Raw genomic sequence first — 17,500 nt, 5'->3', positions numbered from 1 at the left:
TTCCTGTAAAGCTGTCATGAGGAGGAGTCACCGCAAAACTTTCTGCACAATTTCCCGCTTATCGATAAAAACCACACGGATGATTACTGATTATCAGCAGGGCGACAGAATGTTACTATGCAGAATTTCACACAGACTTAAACACATTTAAAACATAAAAACATAACTCCAAATATTAAATCTCCACCCCGAACAGAAAAACACTCGGCTAAATTCTTCAGATTTTCATTCTGGATCATCTCTGATAACTGTTAAACAATCTGCTGATTCTGTCTGGTTCTGATGATGAGTAAAGTTATAATTTCTGATATGGTATCATTAGTTCAGTGTTTGGTTAAATAATTAGGGTTAAGGTTGGATGTTACAGAAATAACAACGGACTAAAAATAGAATCAGAAACGTGGTTTGATTTGATGAAAATCTGAAGGATTCTAACGATTTGACTAAATCCATTTTCCCTTTTTGTCTTTTCTTTCTCTGTCTCTGATTTACAGATCGATATGTGAATATGAAATGTTTTAACACTGCAACTGAGACGTTGGTGTGTTATGAAGCCACGAGGCACTTTGTGTGTCTGAGAGGAAATAAAGAATCAATGAATGATAAGAAGAGACGATGTTTAAAGCAGAGTGGTACCTGAGCTCCACAGCAGCAGCAGCAGCAGCAGGTGATCCATTTCCAGGTGGAGGGTCTCTCTGCGTCCGTCTTCCCGTCTGTCTGCTCTCTGCTCTGATCATCACATGTGCTGTCCTCAGGTTGGATCTGCATACAGGAAGAGGCGGAGCTTTACTGGAATACATCTCATTTATAGCCATTTGTACTCGTAACTCAGATATTCTGAGGTGAAAGTCAGAAACACGCCCCCTGACCTCAGATTTAACTCTACTTGTCTTGCATGTGTGTGTGAACAAATAACAACTAAATAAAAGCACTACATATCTGTCTCTGCCTCGTTAAACTCTTGTCACCTGCTGGATTGCTGGCAGCTGGCTCTCACTGATGCTGACCTGGATGTTGTAGTTTTAGGCTGGCGGCCATCTTGGTTGTAGGCTGTTGCAGCCACCTTGGGGACATTCCTCCCATCCAGCACACGGCCTCTCAGGATGAAGTTTGACAGAACTAAAGTAGGAAAAAGAGTGTGATTGTGTGTCTGTGTGTCTCTGATGGCTCCATTAAAGATGATGTTTCCACTCTGTGGACTGAAGGGAACTCTGAACTGAATCTCTGAGAAACTGATGCTCTGATAAGAAGCTGCTCACAGATGACAGATTGTAGGACTGTGGTTTCTGACATGTTCCATCAGATTAAAGCTGGCACAGTCTCACACACACACACACACACACACACACACACACACACACACACACACACACACACACACACACACACACACTAACATACACACTCACACACAGTGGTTAAATTGGGCCGGGTCTCTCTGGGGCTCAGTCCCGGCACATAAGCTGGTTTGTCCGGATGTTTCTGCTTCCAGTCAGTTGCCTACTGGAAATATGTCACATACAATTTGATGGAAGTGATGCTTTTGAAAACATGATATTTCTGACAGTAAATGAAAGAGTTGTTTGAAAAGGCATGTCTATTTTGTCTCGGCGGAGCTGAGATGAGAACAATCAGAACACGGCAACAGCCTGCGCAGCACTGCAGACAATTCACCACTACAGGTCAACTACATAAAGCCTGAGTGTCTACGTCGGGAGGATTATCAGATGAAATGTCTTCTCCTAAAGCTAAAAACCCCGTTCGCAGCGGTGGAAGCCCGGTGCTTGGAAGCTCCAACGGCCGCTACGAGTTCATGTCGCTGGCCAAGCCGTTGACCCGGTCCTCGCCGTCACATCTCCTCCAGCGGCAGGGCTCCAAGCCGGCCACGGCTCCCCTCCGAGCATCGGAGTTTGTGTGAGTGTGTGTGTGTGTGTGTGTGTGTGTGTGTGTGTGTTGTAGTAAAGAGAGAGAATGGGAGAAGGAAGTTAGTGTGAGGTCAAATCTTCTCAGCTGTTGCTACTGTCATATGCTGCACTGTCTCTTCACGTGGCACATTGTATGGGTCACTTCTTATATAATAACAAGGTAATACAATGTGTAATCAAGTGATGACTATTTACAATAACAGTAATGTAAATGCTAAATGCCCTAATACCTGTTGATACTACAACAATGCAAAGTATAGGCTCTTAACATTGCAGTTTTGCACATATGTAAGACTCGATTTCTCCATTTCTTTGCACAAAACTCTCCAGAAAGTGACATTTAATGGTTTATTTTTCAAAAACATTTCTCGGGGGGGCATTCCCCCAGACCCCCTAGGGAGAGCCCCCCCCACATAACAAATCCCAATTTAGTCCCTGCTCACACAGACAAACCCACACAGCACACACAGCCACACAAACATACACACACAGACACACACACACACTAACACATTCTAAAACACACATACACTCACACACACACACACTAACATGCACACACACACTAACACACACACACACACACACAAACACACACACCCCACCGACTGCATGAAAAGTTGGATTTTCGTCACGTCAGTAAGCGGTACTGTAGATTGTCTTGGAAGTTCAGGTTTACGACTGTAAACGGTAATTTAGGCCACGTCCACACGTACCAAACCATCTTTTTTTTACCCGTCTTCCCTGGATTCGTTTCAAGAATAGTTGCGTCCAAACGGATCCATTTGTAAAAGACTCAACACGCTGACGACTGAAGGCAACTTCTCTGAACTGAATCTCTGAGAAACTGATGCTCTATTTATTTATTTATTAATTTATTTGACAGGGACAGTGTACATTAATTAGCATTTCTGCAAATGCACCAGAATTAGCCAAAAGGCTATTTTTCATCCGTTGTCCCTGGACAGATCTTAAAATTGTCTACCTAAAATAACACAATAAAAAGATTACAGTGAACAATGCAAATATAAAAAGCAGTAAAATAGATATATCTCCTCATATCATGTTGATAAATACAAGTTTACCAACATACAGACATTATGTTAATAAATAAAAAATTAAAAAAAATTAAAATTATACACATTAACACCACAGAGACACAAGTGGTAACAGGTTGGGTTGAGTGAAGATACATATTCTTATTAGTGCTGACATGTTTGATGTGATATGAGCCAGATTTTTAGATGTTTTTTAAACAGAGTGTGTGTGGTGAGTTCTCTGATGTTCTGAGGGACAGAGTTCCACTCCTGCGCTGCTACGACTGAAAAGGCACTCTGACTAAAAGCACTTTTCCGTAACGGAACAACCCAGTCTCCTCGGGCCGACCCTCGTGTTACTCTCAGTGTGGTGTTTCTGATGTTTACAAACTGACTGAGTGGGGGAGAAGACAGACCATGGATGATTTTGTAAAACAGACATAGGTTTGAATACTTAATGACATTTTCCCAACTTAAGAACTTATGCTTTTGTAAAATAATAAGAAGCTGCTCACACACACACACACACACACACACACACACACACACACACACACACACACACACACACTCACACAGACACACACACACACACACACACACACACATACACACACACACACACACTCACACAGACACACACACACACACACACACACACACACACACACACACACACACTCACACAGACACACACACACACACACACACACACACACACACAGATGACAGATTGTAGGACTGTGGTTTCTGACATGTTCCATCAGATTAACTCTAGCAGTCTCGTTGCCGTGGCAACATCAGCAGACAGACTTTCACACAGATCTCAACTACAGCTCAACTAAACATTATATTGATTGGTGATCAAACTATTGATTCAATCAGGGATCAGCTACCTTTACTATCAAGACACTTTTTAGAGATCCAGCATGTTGCTCTGCTTCTGCAATTTATTGGTTCTTCTTTTTGTTATTTAACAGCAACTCACTGGTTAAATAAGTTCATGTTTTGATATTTTTTTAAATCATTTAAATCTGACCATATGGCCTCATCAATAAACAAGCTGTTCTTTAATGTTGCTGATATTAAAGTATTGGTTCAGGCACCATTTAGGGAAAATAAACAACCGATAGCCAACCTGTGTAAAGACACAGAACAATCAGTTCCACAGAAACACACAGGAAATGTCCTGAAGCTGTCACAGTGACCACACTTTGATCCCACACATCTGGCAGACCGTCCTCTTTATTAGAACTACAGTACCCATGAGCCTCAGCTGGAGCTCCGGCTGTCACAATCAGGGCTGGGAATCGCTGCTGATTTCTTGAATCTATTCAATTCTGATTCACACGATCCAGATTTGATTATACTTCTGATCCCAATGTTGAGTCTTGATTCTTCATATTCAGTTGTTAAACCAACTTAGTTTGGATATAAAAGAGATTCTACAGTTGTACAAGGTATAGTACAGGTACAAGTTGAAGTCTCCACCATGTTTTCCCTTTCCACTTAAACACAAACATAAAAACAGCACATGACGGGTGGTAAAGTTTTCGTCTTCCCTGGGATTCTGCGTCATTTCTAATATCTCGCCTGTATTCTACAACAAAATCTCCTTTGCAAATAGAGGACTTTGCAAATACACCACGTCCTGTGAAAGACAAAAAAAGCATTTTCAACAGAACAGGAAAACCTATACATTCTTTCATATTAGTCTAGACCTTAACATATAGTAGCACATTTGAGATCATCAAGTTAGCCTGACATTCTGCATTAGATGTTCATCAAATAATGGTTGTATACATTATAATTATTATCTGATAAATCACATCAGACACCATCTTACCTCTAACTGCATTGAAATACTTCACCTCTAATTTGGATGTCTTGTCAGACTTTGAAAGAACATAGTGAGTGGCATCCTGAAGGGGGCTGATCCGTGGTGCCATTTTTATACTGCAGGAAAATGTTTAAAATTGCATTAAATTAAGTTTGAGTAATTGTGTGAATGCTGATTCAAAAGCATTCACAGTGTTGTTATTCTTTTCTTTATTCTTCTTCTTCTTATTATTATTATTCCACTTCTTCCGTACGTTTTTGGTCTCAACAACCTCAACATACTTTCAGCTAGAAAAACCCTTCAAATCTCTTCCAGCACATGATGGGACTTCTTCAACTTTTGTTCTGCTATTTATACTTTTTAAATATTAAGCTTTTAAACATGTGAACCTAGCTTCTATGTAACCTAATAAGGGGAAGTATGCAGTCTTGCTTTTTATGCACTACTGACAGGCTGAGATTGTTAATAAAAGTGTCTGACAACATTATCAATATCAGAACGTGACCTTTTGACTGAAGACAGCGGTGTGGAGAGTGGAACACAACTCGAGAAAAAGGCGTTCAGGATGTCTGTTTTTTCGGAGTAGGCTACAGCAATCATAGGCTCCTGTTAATAAAAGTTTGTCAGTGCCATGGCTCAATATTTAAATGGTTTCAACGATGTGGATGTGGTCATTATAATTGGATGGCCGCCTGTATTCATTTGAGCCAGAGTACAACGTTAATGACTGTTAAAGAAAGCATTGGGAATCTGAACCAAAAAAGTTCATAACACGATGGCTTGAGTTGCAAAACCTGAAGGTGCTTTTATTTACAAAAAAGTGGTTAAACAGACGCAGGACGTCCACAGCAAAAACAGAACAAATAAAAACCATGTTTTTACACAAGGTTTTCACTAGCAAAGTTTCTCAGTTTCACATCACATCACTGAACGCCATGCTTAGGTGGCCAGAAGCTAATATATGTTATAAGCCCCTCCCACTAGACCAAACCACTCTCAACTGCTACAATTATCTCTCAATTATGTTACCATTTAGACATTTATAATTGTGCTGCTAGTTTCTACCATAAACAAATAACAGACTCTTGATCAAGTAATTTTCCACTCTACTAACTTTAGAAAACACAAAAACTTACACATTTTCAACTAAAAGATCTACCCTCACCTATGACCCAGATATATGGTATCTCCCACCATCAGCACACCTGAGTGTGACAGTTTTAGGCCCTATATGAACTCCAGGGACTGGAGAGAGAGAGTTCAACATAATGGTTAAGTAACATAGTTTGTTGTAAAATAGAAATGAATAAACTGAACTGACTAAACTAAACTAATGCAATGTGGTATTTTTTTCAACAGTGTTTTAGTGAATGAAATGTATAAAAGTGTGACTGCTAATTTACTGTCTGGGTGCTTGGTGACCTGAGTAGGTTTACCATGTGCCATCCAAAAGTGACAGAGCCTTTGTCACACGGACGAAGAGAGAGAGAGAGGAGAAGGGTGAAGCAGCGGCTGGAGGGCTACGGGGCTTGGGATATTGGTAGTGCTCCCATGGGTGCTGTGCCCTGTCTGTTATCACACAACAGGCTTTGTGGGGACATTTTACACACAATGTTAGCCTACAGTTTGTTGTGGGGACCAGTTTTGTACAATGCTTCACACACAGTTTCTACTCAGACACTGACAGAAGGTGTACTGTGGGCACACCGACAGTGTCCAGAAAACACTGATAATTAACTAAGAAAAAAGACCCTTAGCTGATTAAGACAACAAAAATACCAAAACCTGAGATAAAGAGACTGTAGAATGAAATCTGAAGTAATGAACATGAATGCACAAATCCAATCTGATCAGTAACAAATAACAGTGCAGTAACTCTGGTTAAAAGGATCTGATTTCCTGCAGTCTGAACATAGCCTTAGATTGATATCTTCTAACACATGCTAATAGCTGGTCTACAGCACAGCAATACAACGTGTATACAGTTATTTATTGTCGTGAATACTCATGTTTTCTTTAACAGGTGCTTGCAGCCACTATCCACCTGAACACATGTTGGTAACGCAGCTCGGACCAGAGAAAACACACTGCAACAACTAAGTTGTTTCTGTGAATAAATTTAACTCAGTTAAACCCTCAGAATGTTCTTTAATCTTTATCAATAGCTGTCACCACTTTTTAGCAACGCACTGGTCGGATGTATTCCTCCATTAGCCTCATCAGCGTGCTTTGATGGAGGCTAACTGTTAAGGTTCCCTATGTAAAGGTACATTGGACTTCCTTTGGGATTTCAAATTAAAAGCCCCAAAACGGAAGCTACAGTCGCACTTTTGTGTTTTCGTGTATAATAGTGTCGCTATTTTAATCTGCCCTGTGTAATTTTGTAATTTAAAATTACTTCAAATGTTTCTTTAAAGCACCTTGGTCAAAAGCCTCGATTTAAGGTTAAGTTTAGTACTTTATAGATCCACTTAAATATACCATCATTGCAAATATTGATCAGGAATTCATCACAGCAAAATAATAAAACACACATTCATAAAAGCTAGAATATTATCATAAAATCAATTTAACACAATAATCAGTTAGACTGAATAATTATTCATGTCTTTATAGTTCAACACCTTTACAATAAATTGTATACAAAAACCACTGAGGCCTCCACTCTGCGTCTGTAGTTAGCCTAATCCTAACACTAAACACGGGTTATATTGGGTCGTCATATGCCTCCAAATATCCCACTACCACGTATAAATGCACTTACCTTGTGTTTCACTTCAGTTTCTCTGTCCAAATCATTAGCCCATTATTTGTATTTTTATTTAACCTTTATTTAACCAGGGAGGCCATTCAGAACAGGTTCTCATTCTCAACGCTGACCTGGCCAAGAAAAGCTTTAGCATTAGCTGTCATCTTCTGCAAACAATCTCCTCGTCCACCATGTGAATTATGAGCTTTAACAATTCAATTCAATTCAATTTTATTTATTGTATCAAATCATAACATGAGTTATCTCGAGCCACTTTACAGATAGAGTAGGTCTAGACCACACTCAACAATTCCAGTAGTTCCCTCAAGAGCAAGCATTAGCAGTAGCTATAGCGACAGTGGCGAGGAAAAACTCCCTTTTAGGAAGAAACCTGGGACAGACCCAGGCTCTTGGTAGACGGTGTCTGACGGCGCCGGTTGGGGGTGTGATGAACAGTGGCAATAATACTCACAATAAAGATAATGGATCAGTGACTACAATGGTAGTCGTGGTAGCTCATGTCATAGCAGGGCACAGCAGGGCGTTACGGGGTGTAGTGTGGCACAGCAGAGCATGGGTGGACACGGCAGAACGCAGCAGGACGCAGCCGGACACTGCAGGGGAATCGCAGAGCGTAGCAGGATGTAGCAGGTCCACAGCGACAGCTGCACCCAAGACCCAGGTCTTGGTGCCACCCTAATCCAAGGCGATATTCTGGGTGAAGAAGAAACATAAGGACTCCGGGGAGTAAACTCCCCAGAGCTAGGTTAGTAACAAGCATTTCTGGGACAAGGATGCACACAAAAGGAAACAAGTGAAAAGAGAGAAGAGAGAGCAGCTCATTGTGTCATTGGAAAGAAGGAGGGAACTTCCCCAGCAGTCTAGAGTTATAATAGCATAACTAGGAGAGGCAGGCTAAAGAATGATAATTACTTTTTGCTGCTGGAATCATTCCCAAGGAGTACCAGGAAGGGGTGCTAGTGTGCACACCACACACACACACACACACACTGATTGAAAAACATGTTTTATGGGCCAATGCTAAACATCACACAGGCTCCTTCAGAATAACTTCAGCATTTATTTAAAAGGGTTTCCCTTATGGGGACTTCATTTTTTGTCCCCAAACCGCAAGACGTCCCCATGACGTGACTGTGTAAACAGACGTTTGTCCCCACAACATGATGATTACCAGAACACACACACACACACACACACACACACACACTCACACACACACACACACACATCAGGTTTTAACAGAGCCTGGTTCAGACGTTTGATGGAGGAAACACCACATTCACATCCAACCTTTAAGGAAATCCCTAACAGAGACACCGCTTCAGGGACTTCACCCAGTGAGAGAGTGCTCCCCATGTAGGCTGAGTCCTTTGCAGCAGCCAGACAGACAGGCAGAGAGACAGGTAGAGAGACAGACAGACAGATGGACAGACAGACAGACAGAGATATGAAAACACTTCTGGTTAAAAAATTAAAAGGATAAAAACTAATGGAATAATAAGTTTCACTCTCTCATGTTGTGAGTATGTTTTTATTTTCTCGGTGGAAACACAAGCTTAATGTTGCAGAACCAATCAGAAACAGTTTAATCACAAACAGTTTAATCAGAAACAGTTTAATCAGAAACAGTTTATCAAACACACAGCTGACTGAAGGAACTCTGAAACAAGAAACAACTGTAAAAACAGCAGAAACTGTCTTTGAGACTCTTATTTTGAAGGCAGCGTGTCTTCAGTCAGAGTCATCGGTGATGTCACTGCCGCTGCTGTCGTCATGGTTACCGGAGTTGAAGTCCCTACAGATAAACTTTGATCTGAGGGCGCGCTTCCTGTTGTCATGGGAACAAGAACAAGGTCAGACGGAGGTTCTGAAAAACTGCAGAAATATTTTTAGAGAAGTAAAGTTTACAGTTTTTCTCAGAGGCTTCGGTACATTTCTCAGACCAGAATTGGAATTCTCAAAACTAGCTGTTCAGTCTTCACATCATTGTGTCACGTGTGTACATCAAAAAAGCAGTTTCTCATTTCTTTGAACAAGCAAATGCTTTGGTCCATCCATGCAAATGATGATGTACTATTCTCTGCTGTTTCCTACATTATCAACTGCTTATGTCATGTTGATCAACATGTATTATAATGGGTCTCTGTTGAATAGTCTCACCCCCCACAACATTTAGCATTAGTTCATAGCATCAGTCTTTACATGCAAAATGGTTGAACAAGTTGTCATAATATGTCAAGCATATTTCTATACATTTCCATTAGACTTTTTTTCTAAATCTGTCCTGAATTGGTAAATTGCTCCAAGGTGAATCTTGACTTTCTCTAACGAAGGTGCATCTCATGAACCATCAACTGGCAAGTATATATATATATATATATATGTGATTGGCGGGTGAAACTGTCAATCTACCTGCCACATTGGCGGGTAGCCAATGAGAATTGAGTGATTCAGACTCGTAACTATCGGTAAGCAGGGTACACGGTTGCTTACGGGCCTGGTCCAATCAGGGGCCTGCATCACTGGAAGACATTGATTGACAGCCGGGGTCCCCTATCGCATTTTCATTACTCACACAATCCCAGCATCCCACGTGCAGCCACTGACCAAGCGGGAGTGAGAACGGATCAAATTAATTTCTTAGTTTCTGATATGAAGACGAGACGTGTGTGTGACTCGAACATCTAACATTTACCAACAAAACGTACAGCGAAAGACCGTCAAAACATTTCAGACCGTCCTGCCAACATGTAGGCTATACATTTTAACATTAATGTACGCTGTAACGTTTTTTCACTATAAAGTCAGCGCTGCTGTTTCAATACTGTCGGCTCTCTGCAGTGGGCGGGGCTGCTCCGTTTCCCCCGCAACTTACGCGCACACACAATCACACACACAGACACACAAACACACGCACGCACAGACACACACACAAACGCACACGGTGGATGCAGGAAAAAACGCAGATGAGACCTACAGGATGACCTAAATTGAGGACAGCAACTCTCGTTATTGTAAGTGCAATGATAAGTTAAAGTCTAATAAGTCCTTTATTAAACCGTATGAATGTGTGTCCCAGGCCAGGATAGGAAATTAACTAACAATGTCAAGATCAACAAGTCACTGACAGTGACAGATATGTTCATATTTGATTAATCCAATAAATAATTCTGTATCTTAAATCCACCAGCCTTTTTCATATTTTACCAACATTTGCAGCATCCTGAGCCTTTTTGGTAAAGTTCCTAGAAAATCTCAGCCCAGAGTAATTAATTAATAGTAATAAGTATTATTCTCCCCAAAACAAGTTTCCTTTTTGTTTATTTTTTTTATTTTTAAGAACTATACAAAAAACATTCATGTGTTATGGTGCGCATTCACCAGTGTTTTGTTGTTGTTGTGGTGGCGTAGGTTACTCCTGATTTTGTCAGTCATCTCATCTCTTATATCAGTGGCGTAACGAGCCAACACCGGGCCCCTATGCAGGATTATCAAGGCGGGCTACCATCAATAGGACAGGATCATAGAGACACAGCAATTCCTGTTTTTCACCTTTATGACGCAAAAAAAAAGTGGCTGGTAAAAGTCCCTGTGGCAGGTGGATTTAAAAATCCACCTGCCACAGTGGCTGGTGGTCAAAAAAGTTAACTTCATGCCCTGTATATATATATATATATCCGGAGCACAACACAATGTTACAATGTCTGACAATGGAAGGACAAGGAATTGGACGGGGCCAACAGTCAGAGAGAAGAAGGGAAACTGCACAGTAATTCCTACAGCACTGCATGTACAGTTTTCCCTAATGAGGTGTCCTATGTTCACATTTCTACTTTTGTTTTTTTGTTTTTGTTCTTTGTGCTATGCAGTGCTGTCTTTTCTTTTCTGTATCATAATGACATGGTCTGTCAACAAATGACAGTCCAAACAGTAAAAGGGTAAATGTGAATCTTGTGCAATCAAACTCCCACACACACTAAGGTGTAACCTACAATTTATAATAATTGTCATCAAACCTTTAGCCATAGTTTCCATCAGAACATCCCTCCAGAGTACCCTGTTATACTGACACCATGACTAAGTAATCTGACGGTCTTATCCGTACACCATGACACAAGGACTTGTCATTATGACGGCACTGACATGTTCATTGACTCAGATATTTACTTTGGAGAGATGAACTAAGGATTTTGAGCAAGAGACTGGCTTTTGCAGGTAATCCACGGTGTTTTACTATTTGTACGAATTGTTTTGAGAAATGAACTAACTGTTTTGCAAATGTCGAGGATGACTCGAGAAATGTACCAAAGCCACTGAGAAAAACTGTAACAAGAAAATAACTATGACGGACCTGCGGTACAAGAAGTTCGGTCGACTCCTGAAGGGCAGACAGCCGTCTGTCTTCTCATCCTGCAGACAGACAGGTGGACAGACAGACAGGCAGACAGACAGACAGACAGAGAGACAGACAGGCAGTTAGAGTGACAGACAGACAGATTTGTGAGACAAAGCCCAGAGATTAGGACTTATGCGACGAGAGAAGCCTTCTGTAAATTAAAACCCCCTGAGAGATAGACTAACAGGTAACTTACCCATGATGCATCAGTGCTGGGCTTGTGTTCAGACTCTGTGGCGCCTCCTACAGGAGAGACGTGTTGCTGCAGCGCTGCCGCCTCCTCGTTATCCCCCGACGTCCCGCTGCTGCCTGCACACAGGTCACATGGTACAGGTCACATGGTACAGGTCACATGGTACAGGTCACATGGTACAGGTCACATGGTACAGCTCACATGGTACAGGTCACATGATACAGGTCACATGATACAGGTCACATGATACAGGTCACATGATACAGGTCACATGGTACAGGTCACATGGTACAGGTCACATGGTACAGGTCACATGATACAGGTCACATGATACAGGTCACATGATACAGGTCACATGATACAGGTCACATGATACAGGTCACATGGTACAGGTCACATGGTACAGGTCACATGGTACAGGTCACATGATACAGGTCACATGGTACAGGTCACATGATACAGGTCACATGATACAGGTCACATGGTACAGGTCACATGATACAGGTCACATGGTACAGGTCACATGATACAGGTCACATGGTACAGGTCACATGGTACAGGTCACATGATACAGGTCACATGATACAGGTCACATGGTACAGGTCACATGGTGCAGGTCACATGATACAGGTCACATGGTACAAGTCACATGATACAGGTCACATGAGACAGGTCACATGGTACAGGTCACATGGTACAAGTCACATGATACAGGTCACATGATACAGGTCACATGGTACAGGTCACATGATACAGGTCACATGGTACAGGTCACATGGTACAGGTCACATGATACAGGTCACATGATACAGGTCACATGGTACAGGTCACATGGTACAGGTCACATGATACAGGTCACATGATACAGGTCACATGGTACAGGTCACATGGTACAGGTCACATGGTACAGGTCACATGGTACAGGTCACATGATACAGGTCACATGATACAGGTCACATGATACAGGTCACATGATACAGGTCACATGGTACAGGTCACATGGTGCAGGTCACATGATACAGGTCACATGGTACAAGTCACATGATACAGGTCACATGAGACAGGTCACATGGTACAGGTCACATGATACAGGTCACATGGTACAGGTCACATGGTGCAGGTCACATGATACAGGTCACATGGTACAAGTCACATGATACAGGTCACATGAGACAGGTCACATGGTACAGGTCACATGGTACAGGTCACATGAGACAGGTCACATGAGACAGGTCACATGGTACAAGTCACATGATACAGGTCACATGGTACAGGTCACATGATACAGGTCATATGGTACAGGTCACATGATACAGGTCACATGGTACAAGTCACATGATACAGGTCACATGATACAGGTCACATGGTACAGGTCATATGGTACAGGTCACATGATACAGGTCACATGGTACAAGTCACATGATACAGGTCACATGATACAGGTCACATGGTACAAGTCACATGGTACAGGTCACATGATACAGGTCACATGGTACAAGTCACATGATACAGGTCACATGATACAGGTCACATGGTACAGGTCACATGGTACAGGTCACATGATACAGGTCACATGATACAGGTCACATGGTACAGGTCACATGATACAGGTCACATGGTACAGGTCACATGATACAGGTCATATGGTACAGGTCACATGATACAGGTCACATGGTACAAGTCACATGATACAGGTCACATGGTACAGGTCACATGGTGCAGGTCACATGATACAGGTCACATGGTACAAGTCACATGAGACAGGTCACATGGTACAGGTCACATGGTACAGGTCACATGGTACAAGTCACATGATACAGGTCACATGGTACAGGTCACATGATACAGGTCATATGGTACAGGTCACATGATACAGGTCACATGATACAGGTCACATGGTACAGGTCACATGGTACAGGTCACATGAAACAGGTCACATGATACAGGTCACATCACACAGGTCACATGGTACAGGTCACATGGTACAGGTCACATGGTACAGGTCACATGGTACAGGTCACATGATGCAGGTCACATGGTACAGGTCACATGATACAGGTCACATCACACAGGTCACATGGTACAGGTCACATGGTACAGGTCACATGATACAGGTCACATGATACAGGTCACATGGTACAGGTCACATGATACAGGTCACATGATACAGGTCACAGGTCACATTTCATTGATGAAGAAGCCATTGATCAACATCAGTGTAAATGTGCTGGCTGAGTTTGGAGTCTCTGATAATATAAATATAAAGAAAGGTGACCTGACTCTCACCTTTAGCAGTGCTCTCTGCTGGCTCCTCCTCTTCCTCACTGCTCCTCTCACCCTGAGAGAGGGAGAGACCCTTCATCATTACATCATCATCATATCAATATTACATCATCATTACATCATCATCATCATATCATCATATCATCATATCAACACAGAAACACACACAGACACACACAGAAACACACACAGACACACACAGAAACACACACAGACACACACAGAAACACACACAGACACAGACACACACAGAAACCCACCTGGTGGGTGTTGGAGGTGAGTCTGCGGAGGCGTGTCCTCAGCTGTAGCTCCTCCCGCTGCGAGCTGAGCAGCAGCAGCTCCAGCCTATCAGATTGCTCCGTCAGCTGTCGGACCGTCTCCCGGTGCTGGTCCTTCTCCTGCAGGAGCAGCCGCGCCTCCTCCTGCTGCTCCGCCCGCGACGCCAGAGCCTGGACAGCCAATCACACGCTTTGCCTTCATGACATCATCAACAACATCTTTACAACTACTACTTTGTTGTTGTTTAGTCGGCAGCCTGGTGGGTTTGGTGATGCTGATTTCGGGGATAAATGTCTTGTATGTGTCTGTATTTTTGTGTCTTCCTTTCTTGGCTTTCACAATCTTCTGTCTCCTTTTTTGGGCATTTCTGCCTTTATTGGACTCCCTTTATGAAGGGGGGAGAGACATGCAGGAAAACCGTCTCAGGTCGGACTCGAACCCTGGACCTTCTGCGTCGAGGAACAAACCTCTACACATGTGCGCCCGCTCTGCCGCCTGAGCTAACCGGCCACCTTCTGTCTCTTTTTACATATTCTTAACCCTCGTGTTGTCGTCTCGGCGACCACGCAGCTTTTTGTCATTCTGGGTCAAAATGAATTTGGTCGTCTTTTTCGACGTTTGGAAGGTTTTTTTTCCCACCTTTTTTGTCACTTTTTTTTTCGATGTCTTTGTTGATTTTATTTTATTTATTTTTTGACGTTTTTTTTTTTTTTTTAAGTTTTTCTAGTTTTTTCCCCACGTTTGAAGCATTTTTGTCACTTTTTTCAACCTATCAATTTTTAAAAATCTAATAAAATACCCAAATTAATTGAAAGTAGTGAACTCATCATTTCTTTTACACTAAAGAAGAACCATCCACGGAATTGTTGTTATTGTTGAAAGAAACCCAAATTTCTGATATAGAGACTTATTAAAAATGGGTCAAATTTGACCCGAGGAAACAGGAGGGTTAACATGATTTATTCACCTGCTACTGGACCAATGTCAAAGGTTGTTGTTCACATCAGGCACAAAAACATGAGAAAACAGGGTCACACTGGAAGAAACTGAAGCTAGCCTTTAAGTAGCAATCACCCTAAAATACTGAATATTCAACGTGGTGTAATGACTTCACGTAAACATACACCATCACTTTCTAAAGCCACGTGGCGTGTTATCTGTACGCATTTTGAGCTATCCGCGTGGATGTATAAAAAGTGACAAAAATGCTTCAAAAACGTGGGAAAAAATGCATGTCCACAAACTTCTATATCTCAGGACGATAGTTGTACCTTTAACTTGAAGGTCCATCTTCTGTTTTCAGACACATTTCAGAGGAGCCTTAAATCATATTGTAATATTCCAGCCTGATCTCAATAAGTGGTGTATGTATGACATGCCAATTCTTAAAAGAAGAAAGCGACGGTTGGGTTTAGGAAACGTGACACGTGGGACCTGATCCCCGGTCTCCTGGTGAAAGTCCTGTGTTTGACCCGTCCTCCCCCCCGACCAACCTCCCTATGTGGATTTTCTCCCTTTCATACTACTCTCTACGGTGTAAATTCACACACAATTGCAAGGTAATGTAAGTCAATGGAGGCCAAACGGCGTTGATAAACACGCTAAAAAGCGAGTATGCATCTTAATAACACGCCAATAATGGCATACAAATTGGCGTGTCATACATACGCCACTTCATGACATCAGTCTGAAAAAATACAATATGATTTAAGACGCCTTCATACAGGCCTCTGAAATGTGTCTGAGAGCAGAAGATGGACCTTCAAGTTAAAGGTACAACTATCGTCCTGAAATATAGAAGTTTGTGGACATGCATTATCCAAAAGAATGCATCTTCTTGCTTGATTTTGTTGAAATAGATGCCTCCTCACCTTGTCTCTCTCTCGGATCACCTCCTCCAGCTGTCGGAGGGTTTGTTTGTTTTGTTGGCGGTACATCCGGGCGTCTCCCTTCAGCTGAGCACACAGCAGCTCCAACTCCTCCTTCTCCTCCACGCTCTGAAACAAACGCACCCAGCAGAGACGCTTTACACCACAACATCTGGAAACAAACGCACCCAGCAGAGACGCTTTACACCACAACATCTGGAAACAAACGCACCCAGCAGAGACGCTTTACACCACAACATCTGGAAACAAACGCACCCAGCAGAGACGCATTACACCCGACAACATCTGGAAACAAACGCACCCAGCAGAGACGCTTTATACCACAACATCTGGAAACAAACGCACCCAGCAGAGACTCTTTACACCACAACATCTGGAAACAAACGCACCCAGCAGAGACGCATTACACCCGACAACATCTGGAAACAAACGCACCCAGCAGAGACGCTTTATACCACAACATCTGGAAACAAACGCACCCAGCAGAGACGCTTTACACCACAACATCTGGAAACAAACGCACCCAGCAGAGACGCTTTACACCACAACATCTGGAAACAAACGCACCCAGCAGAGACGCTTTACACCACAACATCTGGAAACAAACGCACCCAGCAGAGACGCATTACACCCGACAACATCTGGAAACAAACGCACCCAGCAGAGACTCTTTACACCCGACAACATCTGGAAACAAACGCACCCAGCAGAGACGCATTACACCCGACAACATCTGGAAACAAACGCACCCAGTTATATAATATAATATAATATAATAATATAATATAATCACCCTGTCTCTCTGCTCCTCGGCTCGGTGCAGGTCTCTCCTCAGTTTAAACACTGATGTCAGGAGGTTCATCTGAACAGGAGCTGGACTCTCTTTCT

At 42.4% G+C, this 17,500-nt stretch overlaps 2 protein-coding genes across 8 annotated transcripts in view; one reads left to right on the top strand and one right to left on the bottom strand.

The window, feature by feature from the left end:
• Positions 1-17,500, top strand: part of LOC116056993 (scavenger receptor cysteine-rich type 1 protein M160-like) — a 1,012,348-nt gene that overhangs the window by 552,300 nt on the left and 442,548 nt on the right. The gene's annotated exons all lie outside the window — the stretch shown is intronic.
• card9 (caspase recruitment domain family, member 9) overlaps positions 9,085-17,500 on the bottom strand; it is a 37,100-nt gene continuing 28,684 nt past the window's right edge. The window contains exons 7-13 of the mRNA XM_035999068.1: positions 17,406-17,500; positions 16,595-16,720; positions 14,705-14,893; positions 14,448-14,499; positions 12,165-12,277; positions 11,924-11,982; positions 9,085-9,400 (exon numbers count right to left, since the gene is read on the bottom strand). The exon at positions 17,406-17,500 is cut by the window's right edge and continues 175 nt beyond it. Of these exons, the coding sequence (XP_035854961.1) occupies positions 9,304-9,400; positions 11,924-11,982; positions 12,165-12,277; positions 14,448-14,499; positions 14,705-14,893; positions 16,595-16,720; positions 17,406-17,500 (731 nt within the window). The 3' untranslated portion in view covers positions 9,085-9,303. The remainder of the gene's footprint in view (positions 9,401-11,923; positions 11,983-12,164; positions 12,278-14,447; positions 14,500-14,704; positions 14,894-16,594; positions 16,721-17,405) is intronic.

This window comes from Sander lucioperca, chromosome 2 (genome assembly GCF_008315115.2).
Source record: "Sander lucioperca isolate FBNREF2018 chromosome 2, SLUC_FBN_1.2, whole genome shotgun sequence".
NCBI lineage: Eukaryota > Metazoa > Chordata > Actinopteri > Perciformes > Percidae > Sander > Sander lucioperca.
This window is presented reverse-complemented; position numbering and strand designations above follow the sequence as displayed.